At 38.9% G+C, this 27,499-nt stretch overlaps 2 protein-coding genes and 1 long non-coding RNA gene across 10 annotated transcripts in view; 2 read left to right on the forward strand and 1 right to left on the reverse strand.

Moving 5' to 3' along the window:
* LOC106093597 (protein claret segregational) overlaps positions 1–27,105 on the reverse strand; it is a 61,823-nt gene extending 34,718 nt beyond the window's left edge. For 2 of the 8 annotated variants that reach the window (XM_013260675.2, XM_059362789.1), the window contains exon 1: positions 3,853–4,612. The gene's annotated coding sequence lies outside the window, so the exon portion shown is untranslated. Of the gene's footprint in view, positions 1–3,852; positions 4,616–25,663; positions 25,907–26,637; positions 26,714–26,791; positions 26,883–26,943 lie in introns of those variants that run through there. The other 6 variants (XM_059362788.1, XM_013260678.2, XM_059362790.1 and 3 more) reach the window with 6 other exon arrangements.
* Positions 954–4,954, forward strand: LOC131994768 (uncharacterized). The gene is made up of 2 exons (XM_059361646.1): positions 954–2,076; positions 4,932–4,954. The coding sequence occupies exons 1-2, from the start codon at positions 954–956 to the stop codon at positions 4,952–4,954; spliced, it is 1,146 nt and encodes a 381-aa protein (XP_059217629.1).
* Positions 5,895–6,951, forward strand: LOC131995067 (uncharacterized). Its single transcript, XR_009397121.1, has 3 exons — positions 5,895–6,182; positions 6,528–6,672; positions 6,743–6,951. It is a non-coding gene; the product is annotated as an uncharacterized LOC131995067 (long non-coding RNA).
* Positions 27,106–27,499: the final 394 nt, after the last annotated feature.

The following is a 27,499-nucleotide window of genomic DNA, read 5'->3' on the forward strand; positions in this document are numbered from 1 at the left end:
ACTATTAGGCAAGGCCAAGGAACGTCTTGGAAAAATCATAGACGGAGAGCAGCCTACAAAAGGAAAAATTTATAAATCGCTAACATACATACAAGGATTCTCCGAAAGATTTGGCAAATCAAATCTATACGACAAGGACAAATACCATCTCGCATTAAAAACAGGCAAAACTGTGAATGAATTATTCAGCAAGACAAAATGTAAAATTAAAAATGAGGAAAAATCAAACGTGGTATATAAAATTAGATGTAACGGCGACAAGTCCAATATATGCCCGATGGCATATATTGGCACTACCATGACGAAATTGAAAACTAGGTTATCTGCACATAAATCTGACCAAAAAGCCAATAATAGACCAATCGAGCAGAAAACTGCACTAGCAGCCCACTGTGCATTGACTGGTCATAAGCCAAACCTCAACGATGTGGACATCTTAGCTCAAGAGAATAATTACAGACGAAGATTCACTCTCGAGATGTTGCATATCATCGACTTACCGCCTGACGAGAGAATGAATTTCAAGAAAGATATAGAAAGCTGCGCGAAGGTATACCGCCACACAGTCAACAAGCACAGCAGAAGAGAACATTTAGTTGCCAACAGACAATAGTTCGTGTAACAACTCATTAAATGTAATAGGAATTAAAGTTTCTTAAAAATTATTGTTTTTCTGTTTTTATTGTGTGATTCGTTTTTACTAAAATTTGTGTTTTTCTGTTTTTTTATTTAAATACAACTAGCCTTGAAAATGGTAGACGGAGTCTACCGAAATATTGGAGAAAAATAAAAGAAAAAAAAAAAAAAAAAAAAAAAAACCTTAAATATTTGTGTTTTAATGGACCTATAGCCGATACAATACAACAAAATTACAAGAATTTTAAACCAGGTCAACAATACCCTAACAGAGTATACATCAACGGGAGGCACGCCGTAATATAAAAACAAATAAGATGACAATATACAAAAACATCAAACAAAAGTACAATGAGCACACATACAGAACGGCCCAGCAATATTCGAAACACCAAAAACAAATAGCCAAGCTCAAAACATCTGTAACATTTTTAATAAAATGTAAGAGAACAGGCATCATACCAAACTTCATAATCAATGCAACCAAACACACTAACAACATCTTCCAAACACACAAAACCAAGAAAATCCCGCCAAATATTGAGAAAACATTACACAGGTACATTCACAACTTTCACACGAAAGTATTAAAACTTCTAATACAATACAAACACAAGCAAATCCACTCTTTTAAAGAGAAAGTAGAGAATACAAAGACTAAGCTAGGAGAACTACTGACTCAAGATGATTTCCTACAATACCTCGACAGTGAGCTTACTCTCTACAAGGGCAATGTTAGCAAGAGCAAGACAACACACATAAAGAAACTACAGGCACTCACACAACGACAAGACAAGGCCCTCAACATTAGACGCAACGACGTGTGGTTTGTGAATAAAACAGAGCGAGAGATACCAACGAACGTACAATGGATTCTCTCTTTAGGTCCGAAACACGCTCTCCCACACACCAACAAGAACTTTCCACTCTTGCAAGTCATTGCAGAGGGAGAGGAGTGTGTACAAACTATAGAGAATAGAGAGGAACAGGAGATGGGAAGAACCAAGCTTACAACATTGATAGACGATCACTTACGAAAGTCAAAGATGAGCATGAGAGACAAATATGTGGTGGACACAGTGTCTCAAACGAGAAAATATTTAAAGGAGAATGAGGATTTATTAATTTTAACGGCAGACAAGGGAGGAAAGACAGTGGCTTTGTACAAAGATGACTACGAGCAAAAAATGAAGGCAATAATACACGATATGTGTATGTATAGGCGCTTAAAGATTGACCCAACATCTAGGCTACAGACAAGGAACAACAAATTGGTGGATAAACTTCACAACTTGAATCTTATCAGCATCCAGGAGAAGAATAAATTGACCAGCAAGACCGCATTGGCCCCTCGAATATATGGACTCCCAAAGATCCATAAAGAAGGTACACCGTTGAGACCAATATGTTCATCAATAAACGCGCCGTCCTATCATCTATGTAGGTACATAGTGAATATTTTGAAAAATATCACCAAGGATTCCAAATATAATGTGAAAGACGCAGTGGACTTTAAAGCTAAGATAAAGAACATGACCATAGAAAATGACGAAGTTTTAGTATCTTTTGACGTGGTGTCCTTGTTCCCAAGTATTCCAATAAATTTAGCACTCCAGACAATTGAGAATAAATGGGACGAGATTGAAAAATATACCAATATTCCAAGGGAAATTTTCAAGGAAATTCTAACATTCTGCATTAAGGACAGCAGATATTTTAAATACGATGACAAGTTGTATGAACAGCTTAGAGGAATGCCAATGGGATCACCCGCTTCACCCATTATTGCTGACATCGTAATGGAGGAACTTCTCAATAACACATTTGACAAAATAAGAAAACCTAAGATATTGACAAAATATGTAGACGACATTTTCGCGATTTTGAAGAAATCAGACGTGGCAGAGACGCTGAAGACTCTGAACTCCTTCAACAACTACATCCAATTTACGAAGGAAGAAGAATATGATGGCAAACTACCTTATTTGGACTCGGTAGTTTATAGACATGGCAACCAGCTAAAAATAGATTGGTATCAAAAATCGACGGCTTCCGGAAGATTAATCAATTTTTACTCTAAACACCACAAGAGAGTAATAACAAACACAGCAACGAATTTTATAAGAAGAGTATTTAGCATTAGTGATCCAGACTTTCATCCTGACAATGAGAGGAAAATAAAGGCAATTCTTAGAGCCAACGACTTCCCTAATTGGACAATTAATTCACTATTAGGCAAGGCCAAGGAACGTCTTGGAAAAATCATAGACGGAGAGCAGCCTACAAAAGGAAAAATTTATAAATCGCTAACATACATACAAGGATTCTCCGAAAGATTTGGCAAATCAAATCTATACGACAAGGACAAATACCATCTCGCATTAAAAACAGGCAAAACTGTGAATGAATTATTCAGCAAGACAAAATGTAAAATTAAAAATGAGGAAAAATCAAACGTGGTATATAAAATTAGATGTAACGGCGACAAGTCCAATATATGCCCGATGGCATATATTGGCACTACCATGACGAAATTGAAAACTAGGTTATCTGCACATAAATCTGACCAAAAAGCCAATAATAGACCAATCGAGCAGAAAACTGCACTAGCAGCCCACTGTGCATTGACTGGTCATAAGCCAAACCTCAACGATGTGGACATCTTAGCTCAAGAGAATAATTACAGACGAAGATTCACTCTCGAGATGTTGCATATCATCGACTTACCGCCTGACGAGAGAATGAATTTCAAGAAAGATATAGAAAGCTGCGCGAAGGTATACCGCCACACAGTCAACAAGCACAGCAGAAGAGAACATTTAGTTGCCAACAGACAATAGTTCGTGTAACAACTCATTAAATGTAATAGGAATTAAAGTTTCTTAAAAATTATTGTTTTTCTGTTTTTATTGTGTGATTCGTTTTTACTAAAATTTGTGTTTTTCTGTTTTTTTATTTAAATACAACTAGCCTTGAAAATGGTAGACGGAGTCTACCGAAATATTGGAGAAAAATAAAAGAAAAAAACCTTAAATATTTGTGTTTTAATGGACCTATAGCCGATACAATACAACAAAATTACATAGATAATTATGGACAAAAATGTTTTTAAGTTTTCAAAGATTTCTTTTATAAATAATGATATTAAATTATGTAATAGTTTGTCTTTCATCACATTTGTTCCATAGATTATAAAAAAATTTTTTTTATACTCACAGTTTTATTATCCTCACCCACAAGCGCTTGAAGTAAGGATCTTAAGTGTCTTGAATGTTTGTATTAAAATTTTCCAAATGTGATGAATTCTGGCTTAAAATATTTTAAATTATGGAATTAATAGTAAAATGACCCAAACAATATAAAATAAAATAAAATGATTTATTTGTCCTTTCCAAGTGGATTGTTGTGTGACGTTGGTCCGTAATTTTGTTTTAGGATATAAATATTTTAATAAAAAAAGGACATCCATATGGCTTAAAATTTTTTATCAGCGTTGAAGTACACGTGAACATGTTGTTAAACTGAATGTTATTTGATCAATAGACACGTCTAGCTGAATCTTCATATATATCCTTAAGCAGTCAGGAGAAAATTCATTGAATTCAAATTTATTGTTTTTTTTGGTACGCAAAGACTTTGAAATTTTTCTTCGTCATAGACTTCTAAATTTTTTATTTACGCTATTTATTTATTTATACTTTGGGTCTTTTTCTTTTTATAATGGGGACTGCAGGATACCACAGACATCCCACAGCCTCGTCGGTCTGATATTTCGAAAACGCAGATAAATGCAAAAAATTCGTTGTATCATTTTATTTTAAAATTTCAATATCGAAGGGAAAAAATACAGAAATTTCCAAATGCTTCGGAAAAATTAAAAAAAAAAATAGTATGAATATTGCTATGACAACCTTCGAATTTGGTTACCAATAATTATTAAAGAAAATAAATCAAAGTGCTCACAAATTTACACCAACCTTATTAAAAAAAAAAAAAAAACAAAAAAGAAATGTTTACTTAGATCCAAATGTCCTTGAAATGATACGCATTCTTAATTTGTCGTTCTAAATCGTCAAACTCGTAGTAGATTTTACCACTCCTACGCAATATTTTGTCCCTTACACCAACCAGTGCTAACTTCGAACTATAGAATCCGATTTTAGAACTTTGTTCAAAATTCCCTCTTATCACTTCTTGTCCTACACGAAATTCTGTAAATCGAGACCTTAAATTTTAGTTTTTTTATTATTTTCGTATGATTTTCTAACATGTTCTCTTATTGATTCTCCTATTAGGGAAATTCGTTCTACCGTTCTAAATTCGCATATGACACGGCTAAAAGTTCCAAATTTCTTCAAATCTGGTAGTCGTTACCATGTGTTACCACTCTTTGTTTGAATACAATCTGATAAGGTGTCTTTCCAATGCTCTGATGGACGCTGCTACGAAGAGAAGATTTCAAGCTGTCCAAATCTGATCTTGTCTGACATGAGAACGTAATGCTTTGTTTGCCACTCGATTCATTTGTTCACTAGCATTTGATTGTGGACTGTATACCACAGTAATATGTTTAATTCCATTTTTGTTCAAAAACCGTATCAAATTCCTTGCTCTTGAACTGCGAGCCGAAATCTGTCACAATCACTTCACCGTCCGCAATACCAACTAAATATTTCCTTATGGATATAATCCACTATTGGATTAGTAATAAATTTTTTCATTGGTTTTAAAAACGTAAATTTAGAAAAGTGATCCAAAATAATAAAAACGCCTTTATCACCAGATTTTGTTCTAGGTAGAGGTCCTATCAAGTCCATTTATAACCACTGAAACAGTCTTTTTGTAATTACCATTTGCCCCAATGGTGGTTTCAAAGTACTAGTAAATGTTTTTACGTTTTTTTTAATCTTCACGTAATTTAACATATTCTATATTTCCAAAAGCATCTGATTTTAAATCAATAGCTTCTATGTTTTCTACATCTATAGTTTCCACAAATTCTTCTCCTTCATAGACCCTCGATATCGCATCAGGTACAACATTGTATTTACCACTACGATGTTCAATTCTAAATTTAAACCTTTGCAGTTTCAGCGACCATCTCGCAAGACGTCCAGATTGGTCTTTCTGAGTCATCAACCATTTTAAACTGCTATGGTCCGCCATTTCTTTAAATTCTTGACCCTCAATATATGCTAGATATTGTCGTGCTCCCGAAGGAACCCTGCTTTGCTTGGAGGGGAGGAAATGAGCTGACGGGCGCTGGCTGCTGGCGTTCGAGCACCGGCTGTGGCTCAGTCGAAAAGGGCGCGGTTCTTGCCAGTTCACCTCCTCCAAAGCAGGTGACAAAAAAACAAAAATCAACCAGCTGATGGAGGGACACTGATACCTACACAACAACCATGAACAATACTAGACAGACACACACTACCATGTTGACACCACTTAGCATTCAGCTGGTGTCTGGACGCACCCACCCCACCATGGTGCCCTCTTGCGTCATAATCTATGAGGACACCCCAAATACACCTGTTTGTCCTGGACCGGTAAGTTTGAGCTACCCTTTTTCTTACCTGCTTTTTAGCCTTCCATATTCATAAGATAAAACTGAACTATTTCATGTTAAAACGTTATAAAATTCCAGTTTTGGCTTTATTGCATTTTCGCAGTAGCTAAATTCTAACAAATCTTTATAATGATGATTAAATAAATAAACAAAATAAAAAACAAATAGGAAGATCGAATGAAGCAATAAAAAAAATCAATTTAAAATATAGGTTGATTCAAAATTTCATGTTCTAAATTCAATGACAAAAAAAATTATATATATATAAGAAAATGCCTTCAGTTCAGCATTTAATTCGATTTCTTTTCTCTCTTCTTCCTTCCAGCAATATGGGTCATCGAATCTTCTTTCTGGTCTCGCCTAGTGATGGCCTTGATGTCGGAGCTGGGATTGCCTAGCTGTAGCACCAGTCCTGCAATGGTACCGACCCTGCTTGTCGTCTACCCTATTTCCTGTCCGTCCGTCTGATGGTAAGTATAATGTTGCTGTAGTCTTATGTAGGTGTTCTTTAAATAAAAGTTGTATTGCTTTCTTTAATAGGATGTTGTTGGTCACGCTAAAACAAGGTGGACATCTATGATGGAGCAAGGGCCCCCACGTACCTTTTACTGAAACCTTCCTGGCCTATGGGTGAGCTCAACCTAAGCTGAAAGGGCGCTTCCTAATTTCCTGGCGCTAAATAAAATACAAGAAATGATGTCAGCCCTGCCTCAACAACTTTTCTATAATGGTTACCTTATTTAAAACCTTTATTTTCAGAAGTTTTGTGTCAAGTAGCTGTCTGTCCGTCCGTCTAAGTCAAGCGTATTGTCCTGTTTTTATGTATGGGAAAAGGGCTCTGATAGAGGGTACCTTTGGCGTTGTCGGCTGACCAACGCTGTGCTGTTATCGCCTGGTTGGCTGATGTTCCAACGTCGGGACAGTGGAGGTGGAGTTTTGGGTTTTTTTTAAGTATTTACTTTCTTCGTTTTTTCTTATTTATTTACAGATAACTTTATTTTCCTTTCTTTTCAGGTTAATGTTTTTTTTTCTCTTTTCAGGTATCGTTTTCTTTTCAGGTGTTTAGTGTTTCTTCCCTTACAGGTTTTTACGTTCCTGTCTTTTTCGCCTTCTAACAACTTTCAATTTTTATCGTCTTTTATTTCTTTAAGCATTTTAATGTTTTTAATTTCCTTATAGGTTTTAACTTCAGGTTCTTTACCTTTATTAACAATTTTGTTCGGATTTTAGCCAATGTTAATTATTCATTTCTTTCGTTTCAGGTGTTAATATTTCTTTCTTTTCAGTCTTTTCTAAAACTTAACGCAGCCATTAAATATTCTTCAAAGCTTGTTTTTAGGGTTTAATTTTAAGTTCTTTTATTTGCTTTTTATCAATTAGACAAACAAACGCTTTGATATTCAATAAAACAACACTTTTTCACCGCGGTTTCCGTCTCGTCTTTTTCTTTATTTATTTCCACTTGGGTCTCACTCCACCTCCGGTAAGCTTGCTGTCCATAACCAAAAAGAACGCTTCATCTTGGGGACTCTAGCCAGCTTGGCTTTGGTTGGTCTCCATCATGAAGTTGGTCTTCCAGCCGGCACCAACAAAACATATGGGGGCAGCCATAATGACAGGTTGGTGTCAGCTGGTTGTCTCCCTCTCCCTGATGAGGGCCAACCATAGCCAGTAGGTGTCGCTGGAGTAAGGCAAGTCACAACCAGGTGGCGCTGTAGCGCCATTATTCGGCGCACACCACAAACCCAACCATCCTGCCGATATTCCTATCAAAGGATGGGAGGGAAAAAGTGCGGTTCCCACTGGATTCCTGTTATCTGCAATCCCTATCTTTACGGCGCTGTCGAAACGGAAAATCGCACGGAACTGTCGTTCAACCCTTTGTAGCAACAAAAAAAAACATCTCTTTCCGGTGGTATTCATCAATAAAAATGATCCGATCAATCTTCTCGGACTCCTTATATGAAATTCCAGCATTCCCTGCCGATTAAAACCGTAGTTTTCTAAAATCAATTACAACCAACCATGACCTGAAGTGTATACGCCCCACTATTGCGACAAATTTGCCGCCTGTCAAAAAGCGTCTGCCGCTTTCATTGTGAACCGCGCTGGCCACGGTATGAATGGCAGCACTGATTTACGCCGATCATTTTAATGAATGGCCGCTGTCGTTCATAATTAAATGAAAAAAAAAACCAACACAACACGGACCGGCTGCTGATAAAAATTAAAATGGATGAAAAAAAAAGGTAAGTATTTAGTGACTAAAACGAAAGTGACAGTGAAAAGTGTGTAAAAAAAAAAAATCTGTGTAAGAAGATATTGTGTGTGAAAGAAAGGGGAAAAAATAATAAAAAACTATTGTCCACTGGGCCTAAAAAGGTTTTGTGCATGTGCGTGTGTGTGCGTTTTTCATGAATGGGCCAATTCGTTGTACAATTACCCATAAAACAAAATAACACTAACTGAAAATAATAACAAAAACGAGAGCTAAAAAGCTCCGAATAGCCCTGGCCAGAAAAGAAATATATTTCGGTGTTTGTGGCGTTCCTAAGTTTCTCGTTAAGCCGGCTACACTAAGAAAAGGTTACCCTCAAAGGTTATGTGCCCGTCGATGAGAAAAAAGATAAAAACCGTGCCAGTTCTCTGTAAAAAAACCCAAAATCGCAAAATAAAAAGAATGGAATCACATTAGAAGGCAGTGAAAGTATACAGAAAAAACGTGTAACCTCAACAAAAGAAATGTGAAGCCAACATGTTACGAGAAAAAAAAGAAACGGTTCCTGGCACCGCGTGGGTATATTCGCCTATATTTGCAACTGTGCAAACGGGTATTCTATTACAATGATCGTATGGTGTTACGATGATCCTATTAGTGTATGCGTAAGACCAGTTAAACTATCAATGGAGGTGGGGGGAATACACTCCTCAGTATCTGTGACTTGAAATATAAGAAAATGGGAAAAAGTGTACCAGTATGCAAAGTGTACCAGTATTCAAGGTGTATCAGCATGCTTAGTCTTCGTCCATACAATCGGGAAAAAGGCTAAGTGTTAAATGTAAAATTGATGTCATAAAATACGAACCTTGTGCCCTAAGGCCAGTACATCAACAATACCAAAGCCGCACTCGAATATGATAAAAAACACAAATAAAAAAAATTAAATAATAAAATGCAAAAGAAAGATCCAAAATAAATAACAAAAATTATCATTTGCCAGAAAAAAAGAATCGTACCCATCTGGAACTATATCCAAGAGAATTCATATAGAACCCTATACCAACATTTCTCCATTAATTAAACAAAGTGAATAATGCATTTCCTCATCATTCTCGTTTCAGATCGACGGATTGAAGTAAAACCTGGAGTGACCAAGGAAGCACGTTGGGATCAACGGATAAACAGGTAAGTATCAGTTCCAACCCAACCCTCGAGCGGGCTTGTACTAAATATATCGTCCTCATTCCAGGTTCTCCGCCCGCAAAGCATGCGGCTACACCCAATACTGAAGCCGCAGTGGTAGAAAACACCCAAAAAGGAGTCTTCGTGGAAAACCCCTAGTTCAAGGTAAGTCCATATAACCTAGGATGGCCAATTCGGTTCTTGCAAATCGGGTTTTCGCAAAAACATAACCGGTTTTCCACTAATGAATTACTCCTAACCAAGCAATAGTCTTAGAGAGCTTCGCGTGTAAGAACTAGAGTGATCAATTCGGTTTTTGAAAACCGGGTTTTCAGTTGTTCTTTTTTTTTTTGAGCTCACTATACTAATCGGCTTCTTTAAGATGGCCATTTCCCGGGTATTTGGTAAATCGGTTTCTTGCCAAAATTAACCGGTTTCTTACTAATATTTAATTTTTAACCATGTTTATGATAACTACCACTTTTCTGCTGAGAGAATTTCAAAACAAAAAAAAATTGCCATTTTTGGAAAAATTTTGAAGAATCAAACTTATTTTATGGAACCTTTAACTAAAATTTGGTCTATGAACAACTTTATTGAAATTTTGTTTTAAAAATTTAATCGAAGCTTTGTCTAAAAATTTTATCTACATTTGTCTAAAAATTTTAACTTTTGTTTCCACCGATCATTTACTTAAAACTTTTCTTTGGAATTTTTTTTCCATTTTTCCTGAGAAAACAAAAAAAAAAAAAAAAAAAAAATAAAATAACTTCTGTTGAAGAAAAAAAAAAATTAATTGGAAAAATTTCATCAATTTCTTTTGTTGAAAATTCAAAAAAAGAATACCTTTGATGACTATTTAGACATAAAAGAAAATAATTAAAAAACTTTATTGAAAATTGATTTAAGGAAAATTTTCATTGAAATTTGGTCTTTATAATCAACTTTATTAAAATGTTGTCGTTAGAGAAAATTTCATTCGATATTTCGTCTTCTCAAAATTTCAAAAATCCTTCAGCAAACCTTTTTCAGCCACTGAAAAAGGATACGCTGCTAGATTTTTGACCTCACCTAAGGCTTATCTAAAAATTTTAAAATGGTTTACGTTTATATAAAAAAAAATAACCGCCTAAACCGGTTTTTTTTTTTTTTTTTAATCTCAAAACTCAAACCGGCTCTTTAAAAAGTTCATTTTTCGGATAGTTCGATAACCGGTTTTAGAAAAAAAAAAAACGGTTTAGTGATCACCCTCTAGTAAGAACCCTTGAAGCTCGCATAGTATGGCGAAACTTTTTTTGGAAAAACTTCAAACTTTCAAAACCTCTTAAACATAGGATTTTATTCAGGTCTTATATCTCTTCGGGCACACATCCAAAAGATGAAACCGACCACCACCAACCAGAACACTATCCAGAGCCACCGATACCGGATACGATAACCCATCAGGTACACCGCGGTGAGTCTTGATACTTGTTCTCCCCCATCTCTGACTCAGCTTCGATACATACCGATAGCTCCGAGGCCTTGTTTATCACAGCTCACGATCCCGTGGCATAGTCCAGACGGATACTTAAGCGTCCGCAGCAATGCGGTGTTTAGCGAGATGAGCTGAACCTTGCGCCAACGACAGACATACTTGTCTTATCCCATAAATGTATACATTCCCGCTCGAGTCAGACAGCGGGGAGCTTCCCATCGTAATCTTGTTTTGGAATCTCTGAAGACTGCTCTGGTGGCAGGTGTTAGGTGAAATCTCGCGGATGAGTCATGGGCTTCCAGACCTCCTGTTCCTCACTTAAAAACAAAGGTGTTCTATTGTTTTAGGTCCTTGGCGTGATAAACGCCAATTAGTTTACCCCTAGTATCCTCTATCTCATAAAGGCATCTTCCTATTGAGCGCACTATTCTGCACTTCAAGTACTTTCTGTTCAGCTTCGCATTAATATTCTTGCTGAAATCGCTTAACTGGTGGTTTCGACGATAAACTTCTTGGCCGGGGAAAAATTTAACTACTCTGGCTCTCGTGTTGTACTTCTTGGCCCTACCTAGATAGCTCTTTGCCATGTTCTTCCTGAGCTGTTCCCTGATTAACTCTAACTGCGTAGCTTTGGGTAAAGCCGTATATTCTGGGTCTTTCAGTGCGTCCAGCTGGCGAGCCAATCTGTAGACACTTCCGTGTGTCACCATATTAGTCCCGAACAAAGCAAAGTAGGGTGTCATTCCGGTGGAAGCGTGTACAGATGACCGAAGCGCGCATTCGATAGCCGTCAGGTTCTGGTCCCAGTCGCGTTGGTCATCTTTTAAATAGGATCTTATTGCCGCCAAGATGGACTGGTTGACTCGCTCTGAAGCATTAGCTTGGGGCGAGTACAAACCAGTCTTGAAATGTCTCACGCCGAAGGCGTCAAGGAATGTAGAAAAATCATTTCCGGTGAACTGTTTCCCGTTATCGGACATAAGTGTCTCGGGCACCCCGAACTTATGAAAAACCTCTCCTGTTAAGAACTTGATGACGTTGCGAGATGTAGCTTTCGCCATGGGCTTTAGGAGCACATACTTCGATAGGTGATCTAAGACAATAAATATAAATGAATTCCCCGATTTAGATCGGACATATGGGCCCAGGAAATCGACATAGATCTTCTGGAAAGGCCGATCGATCTTCACCTCTTCACCTATAGGCTGTTGCATGTTCTGGTAGTTAGGCTTTGACTCCTTGCAGGTGTGACATCTTTGTATGTAGGCTCTGACTTGGGCACTCATATTTGGCCAATAATATAACTGTTTCAACCGCTTCAGCGTCTTGTGGAATCCTCCATGCGCTGACGAAGGCGGGTTGTGGGCCTTAGTAATGGTCTCGGTTGTTAATTCTTCGGGCACCCAAAGTTTCCAAGCAAACTCCTCGGACGGCAAGTCTACCGCCACCGGAATTGTCCTTTTGTAAATCCGACCCTCTTTCACTCTTAAGTCTGGGAAGGCTTCTCCGTTTTCCTCTATTACGCGAATTTTCTCCAAGTAATTGTCGGCCTTGAACTCAGGTGCTTCCAAATCCACTGCACTGCTGAACTCCAGCTCGTCCATGTTGTACCTTGAGAGAGTGTCTGGCACTACATTTTGACTCCCACGTCTATGCTCTATGTCGAAGCTATGCCCTTGAAGCAGTAAACTCCACCGAGCCAATCGTCCACTCAACTCCTTATTGGACATTAGCCACTTCAAAGAGGAATGGTCTGTTATTACTGTAAAGGGCATAAGTTCGACATAGGGCCTGAACTTCTTAAGAGCCACCACTACTGCCAGGCACTCTCGCTCCGTAACGGAGTAGTTTCTTTGGGCCGAAGTCAGCTTTTTGGACACGTATGCGATCGGATGTTCTCCACCCTCTTCATCCTTCTGGAACAACACCCCGCCTACGCCAACATCCGAGGCGTCACATTGTATGTAAAAGTGTTTGTCAAAATCCGGGTGCTTTAATACTGGGCTTTTCGTTAGGGCTTCCTTTAATCGGCAAAAAGCCACTTTGGCTGCGTCACCAAACTCAAATGTCTTGCCTTTCTTCAGGGTGTTAAATATCGGCTCTGCGATTGTAGCGTAGTCCGCAATGAACCTGCGGTACCATCCGGTCATACCGGTGAAACTTCGCACCTGTTTGGCGCTCTTGGGGTAATCAAAATCCATAATCGCCGAAATTTTTCCTGGGTCCGGTCTTAATTTGCCTTCACCCACAATGTACCCAAGGTAGCGCAACTCCCGAAAGCAAAACTTCGACTTTGCGACGTTTATGGTCAGGCCGGCGTTCGTCAACAAATCCGCGACTTGCCGGAGAAGGACTAGATGAGTTTCAAAGTCGGGGGCGACTATCAGCAAGTCGTCCAAATAAACGAATACCCTTTCACGGAGATGCGCTGGAATCACCTTATCCATCAACCGGCATAGCCTCTGGGCTGCGTTGCACAGCCCAAAAGGCATGACTGTAAAATGGTATAAGGGTCTTCCGGGAACCGTAAAGGCAGTTTTCTCTCGGCTCTTTATATCGAGTGGGATTTGCCAGAAGGCATCCTTCAGGTCCACACTCGATATAAAATGTGTATCCCCAAGCCGGCTAAGCAATCCCTCAATGTTTGGGAGCGGATAAGCATCCTTGACAGTGAGGACATTGAGCTTTCGCGCATCCAGGCATAATCTGTTCTTGACGCCCTTTCGGACCAAGGTTACAGGATTATTCCACGGACTTTGGCTAGGCTCAATGACCCCCATGTCAAGCATTCTGTCCAGCTCGGCAAACATTAAGCGTTGCACAGCTGGAGAAACGGGGTAGTGCCTTTGCTTCACTGGTTCCGCATCTGCCGTGTCAATGGTATGCATTTCTAGGGACGTCTTGCCTAAGCCCCGAACCTCAAAAGATGGAAAAAGGCTAATGATATCGGCGAGCCTTCTGTCCTCCTCCACGCTAAGACGATGACGGGATGGATCATTTGTGTCTTCCTCTTCTTCGTCACCAAGAGAAAGACTTTCCACACTAGCCAAAAGATTGAAGGCCTTCATAAAGTCGACACCCAAATATAAGGCTTTACTCAAAGCAGGGACTAAAAAGAAATCAATTTCCTTTTCTAATTTCTTAACTCTAACCTTCAGCCTAATCCGGCCCAGTACCTCCAAGGGTGTACCGTCTGCCGTGTGAACTGCGGCGCTATACGCGTAGATTGGAACTCCAGCTCTTTCTACTCTACCTAGACAATCTTTGCCCAAGCAACTAACTGTGGCTCCGCTGTCCAAGAGCCCCTCAACTTCCTCATCGCCAATCTTAATACGCATGTATAGCCTGGTGTCTTCCCCCTCATACAATCGGGCTGCCGCTATTTCCTTCCTAAGCCTTTTTCGGTCTAAGTATCTGTTTCTTGCCCTTTCGACTTTCTTGCTCATCTTCCGGCTTTCGGGTATGCTAAAGATTATATTTCGAGCTTTTTGATACTCCTCCATTCTGCTACTCCAAGGTTTTAATTCTCTAATCTTACAACTATTCTTGAATTCATTATTTACTTCATTGCTTAAACTATTTTCACCTTCACCCTCATCTAAATCTATGATATCCTTATTCCTACTTAAAATAGTTATTTTGGCACTTTCCTCTTGCAATTCGGAGGAGACATTAACTACTGGGGGTTCGCAAAGTGCGGGCGCGTCTCCCCCTTCGTCGTGCCCGTCTGTCGGTTTCCCTTGCACCTAGGACAGTTTGGTTTTACCACATTCTCCAAACCACAACCATAGCAAAACAAACTCCTTGTGGTTGATCTGCAATCCATGAAACCGTGGCCCTTTTCTCTGCAATTCCAGCAGATATAATTGTTTTGCCTTGATATAGCTTCCACCTCAAGCTCAGCGTCTCTTTCTTCATATTCTAACTCACTCACTCGAGGAGCAAACTGTTGCCGATGCGCCATGGCCGCCTGCCTTTGGTTAGTTAGCAGAAGCTCTGCTTTGCGGCATTCCTCTCTAAAATGTTGTAGGCCAAACATGCGTATAGGGAAAACCAGGGCTGCTAATGATGATTTCAGATTCCCCTTCATCATTTCTACCAGCATTTGCTCTTGTAGAGGCTCTCGCTGCTGGTTCCGCAATCGTAGCACGGCGTTGTAAAAATCTTCGAACGACTCATGCGGTGCCTGTCGACGATCCATCATTTTCCGCTGCACGTCAAAATCGCTTTCGAATTTGCGGAACTGGCTGAGAAAGGCCTCTTTCAAATCAGGGAAGCTATTGATGCGCCCTAGTCTTCGCTGCATCCAGTACCAGTCTTCAGCAGGGCCATCCAAGAGCTGGGGAAACTTTACCAGCACTTCATCCCAATCACATGCAAAATCTTGACGGAGCTGCTCGAGCCGGAACATAAAATCTTCGGCCGTTATCGATTTTGAAGTTCCATCGAACTTCAGCCTCCATTTCTCTATGTCCACTTTCCTCGGGCTTGCGCGCATTGGCGCGTGTGGATACTCAGGTGCTTGGAATCGGCCGGGAGACATATGAGCTGCTGCTGGATGTGACTGGATTGGTGGCTGGCTATACTGGTAATCTCCACCATATTCCATTTCAGCTGCTGGTTGTCCTCGCTGGTGAGCTGAAGACACTGGCCATTGACTCTCTGCCGCTGTGCCATATTGGCGTTGTTGCACTGGCTGGGCGCTTTGTGGATGTGGCGCTATCTGACAGGCTTGCCTTGCATGACCTACAGGTGGTGGCTGCGGTCTTCCTGTGTGGACTACTTGTGTTGCCGCCAGTCCGATTGGTTGTTGATCACTCGCCTGTATTTCTCGGTTTGCTCGCTGGTCAAAACCCTGCATGGTAGGACCTCGGGTTCCTTCCAATGTTTGATGGACCAACTGCGGAACTAACAACCGCAGCCTTTCATCCAAAAGCCTTACAAGCTCCATCTGCCCCACACCAATTGCAGAGTTTATAACTGCGTTGAGCTGCGCGTCTGCTTGACTCTCTTGACACACAGTGGCGTGCTCTTGACCAGTTCCTGCTTGGTCTCCCTGTTCTCGTCGTTCCCGCTGGATTGTTCGCGCTGTTATGCTGCTGAAATTCGGTGTTTCGGGAGTTGACTGACCCAAAGAAGAGCCAGAGGTGTTCGTTTCGGATGGAGCTGGAGTCGCCACCGCGGAAGTTACCATCATGGGAGCCATGGCTGTTGTTGTGGTTGACACCGTTGCTGACGGGACCGTCGTGGTTATGGTTGTTGTTGTTGCCATCGCTTCGCCGTTTGCAAGAGTAGTTGCGCTCGAATAACTATTCGCTCTTGTATTCACCATCTAACCCTAAATGTTACTTCAAAAATTACAACTAAATAAATTCTCTGCTTCTTTAAATTCCTACAGGTAATCGGATTACCAGATCCTGTAAAAACTATGTGTTACTAACAACAATTCAATTTATAAAGAAAAATGGTAGCTCTCCCTCATATCATCCAGGACAAACAAAAAACATGGTAGTATGTGCAAACAAACATAAAACAGAAATCTCCAAATAAATTCTGAATCTGTCTTCTTCTTATAGGTTAAAATCTCGGTATCAGGAAATTGAAAAGACTGGGTTTGTGTTTGCCAACAAACCAGCCTGTCGGCTAATCGGCGTGAAACAACGTCCCTACTTGCCGGACTCAACAGGAGAACCGGTCTATTGTCCTGAAGAGAGGACTGGCAAACACAAATTGGGCTATTGCAGTGCTATTGAATGAAATGGATGTTTCCTGTTCCATCTCTATGGCCACAAGGCTATGTCGAAGGCCATCCATACATACTGCCTACTACAGACTCAGTGTCGCACATAAGCAATGGGCAGGAAACTCTGTCACAATTATATTCTTCGCTTTCCTTGGGGCTTGCGACCAATGTTGTATTAAAACATTAACTGTCGAGACACACAAGTACACTCACAAAGGACACATCGTAACAGCCACTATAAAAAAAATGAAACGGTCACCCGAATTCTCGGGCCCCATGTTGCGGGCGCCATTCTTGTCGTGCTCCCGAAGGAACCCTGCTTTGCTTGGAGGGGAGGAAATGAGCTGACGGGCGCTGGCTGCTGGCGTTCGAGCACCGGCTGTGGCTCAGTCGAAAAGGGCGCGGTTCTTGCCAGTTCACCTCCTCCAAGGCAGGTGACAAAAAAACAAAAATCAACCAGCTGATGGAGGGACACTGATACCTACACAACAACCATGAACAATACTAGACAGACACACACTACCATGTTGACACCACTTAGCATTCAGCTGGTGTCTGGACGCACCCACCCCACCATGGTGCCCTCTTGCGTCATAATCTATGAGGACACCCCAAATACACCTGTTTGTCCTGGACCGGTAAGTTTGAGCTACCCTTTTTCTTACCTGCTTTTTAGCCTTCCATATTCATAAGATAAAACTGAACTATTTCATGTTAAAACGTTATAAAATTCCAGTTTTGGCTTTATTGCATTTTCGCAGTAGCTAAATTCTAACAAATCTTTATAATGATGATTAAATAAATAAACAAAATAAAAAACAAATAGGAAGATCGAATGAAGCAATAAAAAAAATCAATTTAAAATATAGGTTGATTCAAAATTTCATGTTCTAAATTCAATGACAAAAAAAATTATATATATATAAGAAAATGCCTTCAGTTCAGCATTTAATTCGATTTCTTTTCTCTCTTCTTCCTTCCAGCAATATGGGTCATCGAATCTTCTTTCTGGTCTCGCCTAGTGATGGCCTTGATGTCGGAGCTGGGATTGCCTAGCTGTAGCACCAGTCCTGCAATGGTACCGACCCTGCTTGTCGTCTACCCTATTTCCTGTCCGTCCGTCTGATGGTAAGTATAATGTTGCTGTAGTCTTATGTAGGTGTTCTTTAAATAAAAGTTGTATTGCTTTCTTTAATAGGATGTTGTTGGTCACGCTAAAACAAGGTGGACATCTATGATGGAGCAAGGGCCCCCACGTACCTTTTACTGAAACCTTCCTGGCCTATGGGTGAGCTCAACCTAAGCTGAAAGGGCGCTTCCTAATTTCCTGGCGCTAAATAAAATACAAGAAATGATGTCAGCCCTGCCTCAACAACTTTTCTATAATGGTTACCTTATTTAAAACCTTTATTTTCAGAAGTTTTGTGTCAAGTAGCTGTCTGTCCGTCCGTCTAAGTCAAGCGTATTGTCCTGTTTTTATGTATGGGAAAAGGGCTCTGATAGAGGGTACCTTTGGCGTTGTCGGCTGACCAACGCTGTGCTGTTATCGCCTGGTTGGCTGATGTTCCAACGTCGGGACAGTGGAGGTGGAGTTTTGGGTTTTTTTTAAGTATTTACTTTCTTCGTTTTTTCTTATTTATTTACAGATAACTTTATTTTCCTTTCTTTTCAGGTTAATGTTTTTTTTTCTCTTTTCAGGTATCGTTTTCTTTTCAGGTGTTTAGTGTTTCTTCCCTTACAGGTTTTTACGTTCCTGTCTTTTTCGCCTTCTAACAACTTTCAATTTTTATCGTCTTTTATTTCTTTAAGCATTTTAATGTTTTTAATTTCCTTATAGGTTTTAACTTCAGGTTCTTTACCTTTATTAACAATTTTGTTCGGATTTTAGCCAATGTTAATTATTCATTTCTTTCGTTTCAGGTGTTAATATTTCTTTCTTTTCAGTCTTTTCTAAAACTTAACGCAGCCATTAAATATTCTTCAAAGCTTGTTTTTAGGGTTTAATTTTAAGTTCTTTTATTTGCTTTTTATCAATTAGACAAACAAACGCTTTGATATTCAATAAAACAACACTTTTTCACCGCGGTTTCCGTCTCGTCTTTTTCTTTATTTATTTCCACTTGGGTCTCACTCCACCTCCGGTAAGCTTGCTGTCCATAACCAAAAAGAACGCTTCATCTTGGGGACTCTAGCCAGCTTGGCTTTGGTTGGTCTCCATCATGAAGTTGGTCTTCCAGCCGGCACCAACAAAACATATGGGGGCAGCCATAATGACAGGTTGGTGTCAGCTGGTTGTCTCCCTCTCCCTGATGAGGGCCAACCATAGCCAGTAGGTGTCGCTGGAGTAAGGCAAGTCACAACCAGGTGGCGCTGTAGCGCCATTATTCGGCGCACACCACAATATTTAGCTGTTGCCATTGCAAATGCTAGACATCCTGAATAAAGTGACGGTACCAACCTGCCACTTCTAAAAATCTACGAACCTGTTTAATGGATTTAGGTTGACATTATCTTCGTCTACCTGCAATATTACATTTCTCACAACATCCTTAAGATCAATCATAATCAATACTGTCGGTGATGACTAAGGAGAATTTGGAGCCTCCTCTATTACCCCTTTACATCCCAAACCCTCCTATTCCAAATCGGGGAAAATTGAAATAACATGGTACAACTATACATTCAAACAGTTTACGTTTATTCTGAAATATGACTTCTAATAAAACTGATGCCAAACCACTTTGCATCTGTCCATCGGTAGTTTTAACACAAACTCTAAAATTTTTTAATTCCTTTCTGCATTGAACCTCCACCTATAATGCGATAGCGCTATTTTTATATTTATATGAGGTCTGTTATCGCAATCTTTACTTATACAATAATTCATGGCGAAACAATTAAAGGTGGTCTCATTTGTACAACAACCACAGATCATAGGGTGCAATCCGCCATGTTGTCATCAAGCTGATCGACGTCTTGCCAACGCATACAAATAAATTTGTCTGAGTGTGGGTATACGTGTGCGTACATAAGCAGAGAAGATGCGAGAAAGAAGATAGCAACAAAGAGAATGCAACAAAAACTGTCATCTTAATACCGTCAAACCTGGCCGGCTGTTAACAGCTGTTCGCCTTGTCTATAATTGAAGAAATGATAATTCGTTTGTATTGTTTTACAACTTTATTCACAAAAAAGTTATTGTAGGTTTGAAGTGCCCTTTTGTTATTGAACATTTGTTGTCTAATCCGATTTTAAAATTTTGTATTCAAGATCGTTTAATAACAAGCCAATAGTTAAAATAGAGTTATCAAAAAATTTTCACTTTGTTCTGGCAATATTTTCAGTTTCCATAGAAATTTTCAGTTAGTGGCGATTTGAGTATATCCGAAATCCAGGTTAAATACGAATTATGAGCATATGTATTCTCATTTTCAATGTAACGTATGAAATACATATATACCAAATCTAGGTTTTTGGTGAAAAAAACACATAATTAAACAAACAAAAAATCTGCAACTTCAAAAATAACATTGGTTTTTCTATTCCATAAACCGGATCTTATTCGTGATCCGAGTTTGTTTGTTTGTTATACCACACTAATATCTGTCATTTCATGAAATTATGTATTATACTGAAATTTACAATTTATTCAAAAATTGCGAAGAATCAATGTCTACATTATGGATGAAAAATCCGCTTCTCTGACGTTTTATCTTTTTGTTAGACCAAAACGAGTAATATTAAAAATTGAAAATTTTTTGACATGTTAAAGTTCTGCTACATACACTGTCAGAATTGATTGAAACGAACACATTATACCGATTAAAAAAGTGTTCCAAACAAAATAATATTATTAAATTTTTTGTGCACATAATTGCCAAGAATTTCCTTCACATAGTCGGAAATCGAATTGTCGTGCTCTATGACAAAGATTCATTGGTGTCTTGTTGACTTAATGTAAATTTTCATCTGTAATCCATTTTGTAATTTTGTTGAATGTACATAAAAATTGGCTTACAGTTAAAGAAGGGTTGATGATATAATAACTTTTTCGAATTTAACATGAGTTTATTAAAGAAAAATAGGCTATCATTCGTTTGTGAAGAACCAAAAGACATATTTTGTCTATTTTCGGTTTATATACCTATTTTATTTTTTTGTGAATAAGGCTATTAGTCTTTTTTTATAATCTCTTATACATTTGGCCGATCGTTTAATAGCTCCGGATTGTTTTTTAATTAATTCTACTTGAGTGTTTTCATTTCTTTTATGTAATGGTCTCGAAAGAGAATGTTCCGAGTATTGAAATCCTTCTGTATCTCGATGCTTATATCTACGAACCTTGCAAATGGCGGATGTCCCATCTACATCCTCCGGACATCCGACTTATCGTTTCCCTGACTTTTCAGACAGCACTTGGACATGTAGGTGTGTAAGTGTCTCGTAAGCCACAACCGTAGCAGAAGATACGACGTGGCTTCATGCAGTCCACATATATATGTTCAAGTTAATCGCAGTTCCTACATTTTACTACACGAAGAGCACAAATGTCCTCCTCAGAGTCTTTAACGTCATCTATATCGGTCATCTCTGCTAACTCTGCCAGGGGGGTTCTTATTAATCTCATGTCTTTTGTCCAAGCTCTTGCATGAACCGTTCATGTCTTCGTACTTCCTTTCGAAGCTGAGATATACGGTCATTCTGAAAATGCAACAATTCATGTCTAATATTCGGCTTCAAATTTCTTAATATGGTTTCGTAAAGCTCTATTTCCGTAATGCAATTTTTAAGCTTGTCTGTCATTGAAATTATGACATCCAAATATTCTTCAAAACTTTCTTTGTTAATGTCTTCGTTTCTCTTCAAGGAAATCGAAATCGTAAAAATCATCCTTAAAATGACTTTAATGCAGCGGTCAAATATTGCCAGCTAATGTCATCGGTATTTGAAATCTCCTATACCCTTGCAAAGCTTTTCTGTCAAATAAACTGTACATTTTTGCACAAAAAGTAGGTCCTTAGAACGTTGATCTGGGAGTTTTTGCCCATTAAGCGGATATTATCAGTTTGTCAAACCTAGAAATATAAAAAAGAGTAATTAAAACAAAATACATAATAAAGCCTAAATAAATTCATATCGACAACACGGACGGATAGAACAACTACGGACTGTTGCTAATACACGAATGGTCATCAGCGGCAGGCCGGTGTTTTAATTGTTTAGCGCTAGTGGAGCTTCAGCTTTTTAAAATATATCAATAAAGAAAGGCCGTTTTAAAATGTTTTCGATGATCGAGCCATTAAATCCAGATTTAAAGTGCAGTGTAAATGGGGTTTAAGGCGGTAATATATTGTACTTCTCGAATACATCCGCCAGCGCGTATACTGCACTTTCTCTATGGAGAGTGCGGACATTCCAGTTGCAGATCCGCAAATCATGGTCCTTTTTTCATTTGAGTGAGTCGCCAATGTAAGTGGGTCCGTTTTTACTATTCCTTTGTATCGCATGGTTTTTGTGGGGGCTGGTTACAGGCCCAGCGTCCCAACCGCATGGGTTTTACGTGTCCGTGTTTACTATTCCTTTGTTTCTCATGGTTTTTGTGGGGGCTGGTTACAGGCCCAGCATCCCAACCGCATGGGTTTTGCGGGGTCGCACATGTATCCCTCGTTGTGGCGAGCCGATTGCTCCAAGATCCGACGCTTGTCTCCAGCCGCCCCTAACTGGGAACATATCAATGGATATGGAATCAATTGCTGAATACAAAGAATAGAGGTTTGTCACGCTGTAACGTTACTTTTTGTCATTATTAACATAAATATAAAATTAAATAAAAATTATTTTCAATGTTTTTTTTTTTGATTTTTGATATTAAAACCAATGCCAAGCGATACTTATCATTTTATGTTTCATCCATATAATCCGGCATTGTTTTTGTACAATACGGTGTTGCTTTACTATCAATACCATATGTAACTGAAATGAGCACGTTTGGCATCAACTTTTCTCTGGGTGTGGAGCATTTGCTACGTCATTGCTCGGCTTTTGCGTCTAACAGATACCGGCACCTAGGTGGGGACACAATACCAGACATGAACTTATGGGGCGTGGCGTAGAAAACAACTAAGGATTTTGTAAGTAGCACGCAATTCCTAACTTAGATTTTCTTTTTCGAGGTTACTTTTTTAAGTATTTACAGCGCCTAACAACCCGATTTCTGGCTTAGGCGTATGGTCCACAGTGGCATGGGGCGGATTAATATCCACACACTCTTTTCAACCTAACCTAACCTTTTTCGCAAATAACTTAATTTAATGTTGCATGGGCCTATCAAAACATACATATTCATTGTAATTGCAAGAAAAATTTTTCCAATGCCTGTTACCCTGTTACGCAAACAAAATTTCTTTTGAGCTGCGTACCTGTGACTAACCATGAAATAATTACCAGGTAGTGTATTGTAAACAGCTGAGTACAATTTTTCTAGCGAAGTACACTATCTGTCAAGGAGTTTTGGTTGTGTGGGTATTATAGTTAAGAACTATAACACACACAAACAACGAAAAATGGCTCAAAATGCCCAGAGCTGTACTAATCACTCATTTTGACAGATAGTGCACTCAACATTTTGTTGTTGGGCAACTGCCACTACCTGTAAATAAATATATCTTGTGACTAACCTAAAATTATGCGTATGTGCAAGATATATTAATTTACAGGTAGTAGCAGATGCCCAACAACAAAAAATTGAGTGCACTATCTGTCAAAATCAGTATTTAGTGCAACTCTAATTTTGAGTATGTTACTAGTTCGCACCATTTTTCGTTGTTTGTGTGTTATGTTTCTTAACGATTATGCACATACACAACCAAAACTCGTTGACAAATGCATTTGTCGAGAAATAATTGTACTCAGCTGTTTGGTGTATTCTACCTGGTCATTATATCATGTGTGCAACCCTAGATAGATTTAAAAAGATAAAGTAACTTATAACGAAAATTGTTTAGTCGACAAAAAATATTTTGCACTAAAGATTATAGGTCGTGTACTTTTTCAGAAAAAATTTGAAGGAGAGTAAGAACAGCATTTACTCTTTTGCTTTTTTTAAATTAAACAGGTGAATTTCATAAAAAGGTTGTTTTATGCTGCAAAATTCTGCTGGGAAAATAATCTCAAAAAGAAATTTGCAAGCTCTCAATTACAAAAAACTCAAAAACGCGAACATACATTATGTTATTCTCTAAATCCGAGTTATTAGAAATCGTAACACATTTTTCTCTTTGGCAATTCCAACCAAAAAATTAAAAACACAAAGAAGAATAGGCAAAAATAATGAATAATTCTTCACATAGTCTGACATTCTTCTTATTTTAAGTTAAAAACATCATAAATCTAAATAAAATGTTCAAACTATTTAGAAATGTGTTATCAGTGCCAATTTATTCGTACAAAATTTTGCGGATATTTTTTTTCAAATTAAAGCACGCTACTGCGCTTATTAATAAATTGTGCAGAAGCATTCGAAAAAACAAGAGAAAAATACTCTAAACCGTTGCAATATATGATTTTTATTTCCTGTCGTTAAGGTAAACGGCAAATAATCCTCCTTTAGTTGAAACATTTCTATTCGTTAACGAAAAAAGCTGATTTTGAGGATGTAGATTATCGTTAATTCGTTTACTTTTCTGTTATCGCTTTTTAACTAAACGATTTTCGTTAAAACATTTTATAGAATTCCACTACAGATAGCAAGGCGGATTTAAAAAGGTGGTCTCACGCGAACAGCTGTTAACAGCCGGCCAGGTTTGACGGTATTAAGATGTTGTCATCTCTTAATACCTCATCTTCTTTCTCGCATACTTTCCGCACATGTACTCTCACGTATACCGACACGCCTTACGTCTGGCCTTACGTCACTGCGGGAGTATAGTTGGTTGTTGCAAGGTGCTGTGCGAACATAGACAGCACTGGGTCACAAGCGTCTCCGTCGTCACCTCCTGCGTCCTCGTACTATGTGACCCTCCCGACGCGGCAATATACGCAATAACAGCATCCCAGCCCCAATATTGCCAGGCCAATGCCGGGAAGTGTATCTTCTTTGCAATTAAATTACAATGGTCTGAGAGGCAAAATCGATGAGATAGTTAATTTTATGAGTCGGAAGAACATATTGGTTGCAACGATACAGGAGACAAAACTGACCAACACCTGCAGCTTGCACAGTTGTTACGGATACAATGTGCTACGTAAGGAATGCTCCATACGGAGTAGCTGCAACGGCAGTCGCGGACAATCAGCAGTATCAAGCGGAGAGTGTCAGTAAGAGGACGGGCGGTACCAAGATATATTAATTCACAGGTAGTTGCAGTTACCCAAAAACAAAATATTGAGTGCACTACCTGTCAAAAACTGGGATTAGTGCAACTCTGTTTTATATATGTTACTAGTTCGCGCCATTTTTCGTTGTATGTGTGTTGTGTGGTTCTTAACTATAATACACACACTACCAAAACCCGTTGAAAGATAGGGCACATCGAAAGAAAAAACTGTACTCAGCTGTTTACTGTATACAACCTGGTGATTATGTCACGCCATCATGGTTGCCCAACAAGAATGAATTCAACGATACAACCCTGTGGCGATGGTGGCGCAAATTCCCACTAGGCTGTCAAATTTCTGGACAATTCCTAATTGGCATTCTAGTTTTTATTTGCATTATCATGAGGGGGAGTAGGCAACACTGAACTCAAACAGACGTGAATTTTTTTTCAACAAAGACAAACAAAAAAACATATTCATACATTTTCAAATAAAACATAAAAATAACATTGACAAACTTACACACAAGATGTCTGTCGAAATTCTACATGACATGGACTTCGATGTCGCTGAGGAAAAGGCGTCAATTTCGCAGCATCACCCGAAGGCAGTGTCTACCAACAATATAGCCGCGCAAACATCAACAAATGCCAACAAAAGACAGCAACTTTAAATCACTGTTGATATAAAGGATTTCGAGTCTTCAGCTTAGAGAAACACTAAAGAAATAGGTTTCTTTTCTTTTAAGAGGGCTGTCTGCAAACACTGAAATAGATGATATTAAAACTGAATTAGACGAGAAAATTCCAGACACTATTGTCAAGATACAGAAAAATAATGATACTGGACTATTCTTAGTTTCCTTGTTGCCTGGAAAAGCAATCTCTTTACCATTAGGGGACTGTAAAACCAAATTGTCACATGGGAAAAGCCAAAAAAGGAGAGAGATGCCAGCGTTGGGGCACATATCGAAGAAATGCAATTCTGCCTACAGATGTGTAAAATGTGATCAAAATCGTGGCCCAGGCGATTGCCAACCCAAAAGGGAAGATTCGGTGAATCGCTTTTGCAATAATTGCGGTGAGACAGGCCATCCAGCGAATTGGCGTGGATGGCCGACTTACAAAAAGTACGCTGCTGCTCGCCAGCAAAGAATTGCAAAAGTGACTGAAGAAAAAGCCCAGGCAAGGGCCAACGTAAATAGAGCTGTGGGCATGTTCATGAGAATGCCAGGGCTCACATTCTCAAATCTTTTCCAATACGATTTTTCACTGCGAAATCATTTCCAGCAAAACAAGCCTCTTGTTGTCGAAGGGTTTTTTAAATTTGCTTCGCTGTTTCTAGAACCACAGGAATTGACACTGGAACAATAGGTTAACCTATTCCTCTCTGAGTATTCGACTATGTCCAACCCGAGGATAAAATATAACTTTTGCGCCCATTAAATAGAGTGAAAAATAATTATGGACCATAGGTTCCTTAATTTTGTAACTTACAATATAAGGTCTCCTCCTGATGCCAGTCGCCAAATAGAGCTAACAAACATACTTCAACGTAACAAGAAAGTGCCATCTGAAGAGAAAAAAGATAAGATTAGAAATTGTCTCTCCGTAATGATCATCTCGAGGTCCTTATGATAATTCCACGTACTTTTACATCATATAGGGATACAAACTGGAGCCATTTTATGCAAGACATAGACTCAGCTTCTTGCCATATTATGCCTTCTTGCTCTTCCAACCTGGAAAACGAAGAAATAAATACATTAATTGATGACTTTAACTCTTTATTTAAAATTATACATAGCCCAACAGTTCCACGAGTTTAACTCGAAAACATTTCGTTGAAGATAACCCACGCGTCCTGTCGAAGATTTCAATCGATTGTACAGATGCCATCCCCCGTGACGACCTTCAAAACCAAGATAATTACCATTTTACTGATACTGCAAAAATAAAAAGCATTATTAAATCACCGAATAATAAAAAATCGAGCGGCCTCGATGGAATCTCAAATTTTATGATAAAGAAATTCTCCGACACCACCTTGAAGTTATTCTGCTGTATTTTCAACAACTGCTTGAACAATGGGTACTTTCCCACAGATTGGAAAGTATCACAAATAATCCCTATCAAAAAGAAAACTGAATCCATGACTCCAACAAAATATCGTCTGATTTCTCTTCTGTCCAATGTCGGGAAATTGTTTGAACAAATTGAAAACAGTTTTGTGATTGAGCCAATATCCAATTTTCAATTCGGCTTTAGAAAATCGCATTCAACACAAAAAGCTATGTTGAAATTCCACATTGATATTGTCACTAACCTGTGAAATCAAACATGTACAATTGCCATTTTC

Source organism: Stomoxys calcitrans, chromosome 2 (genome assembly GCF_963082655.1).
Source record: "Stomoxys calcitrans chromosome 2, idStoCalc2.1, whole genome shotgun sequence".
Taxonomy (NCBI): domain Eukaryota; kingdom Metazoa; phylum Arthropoda; class Insecta; order Diptera; family Muscidae; genus Stomoxys; species Stomoxys calcitrans.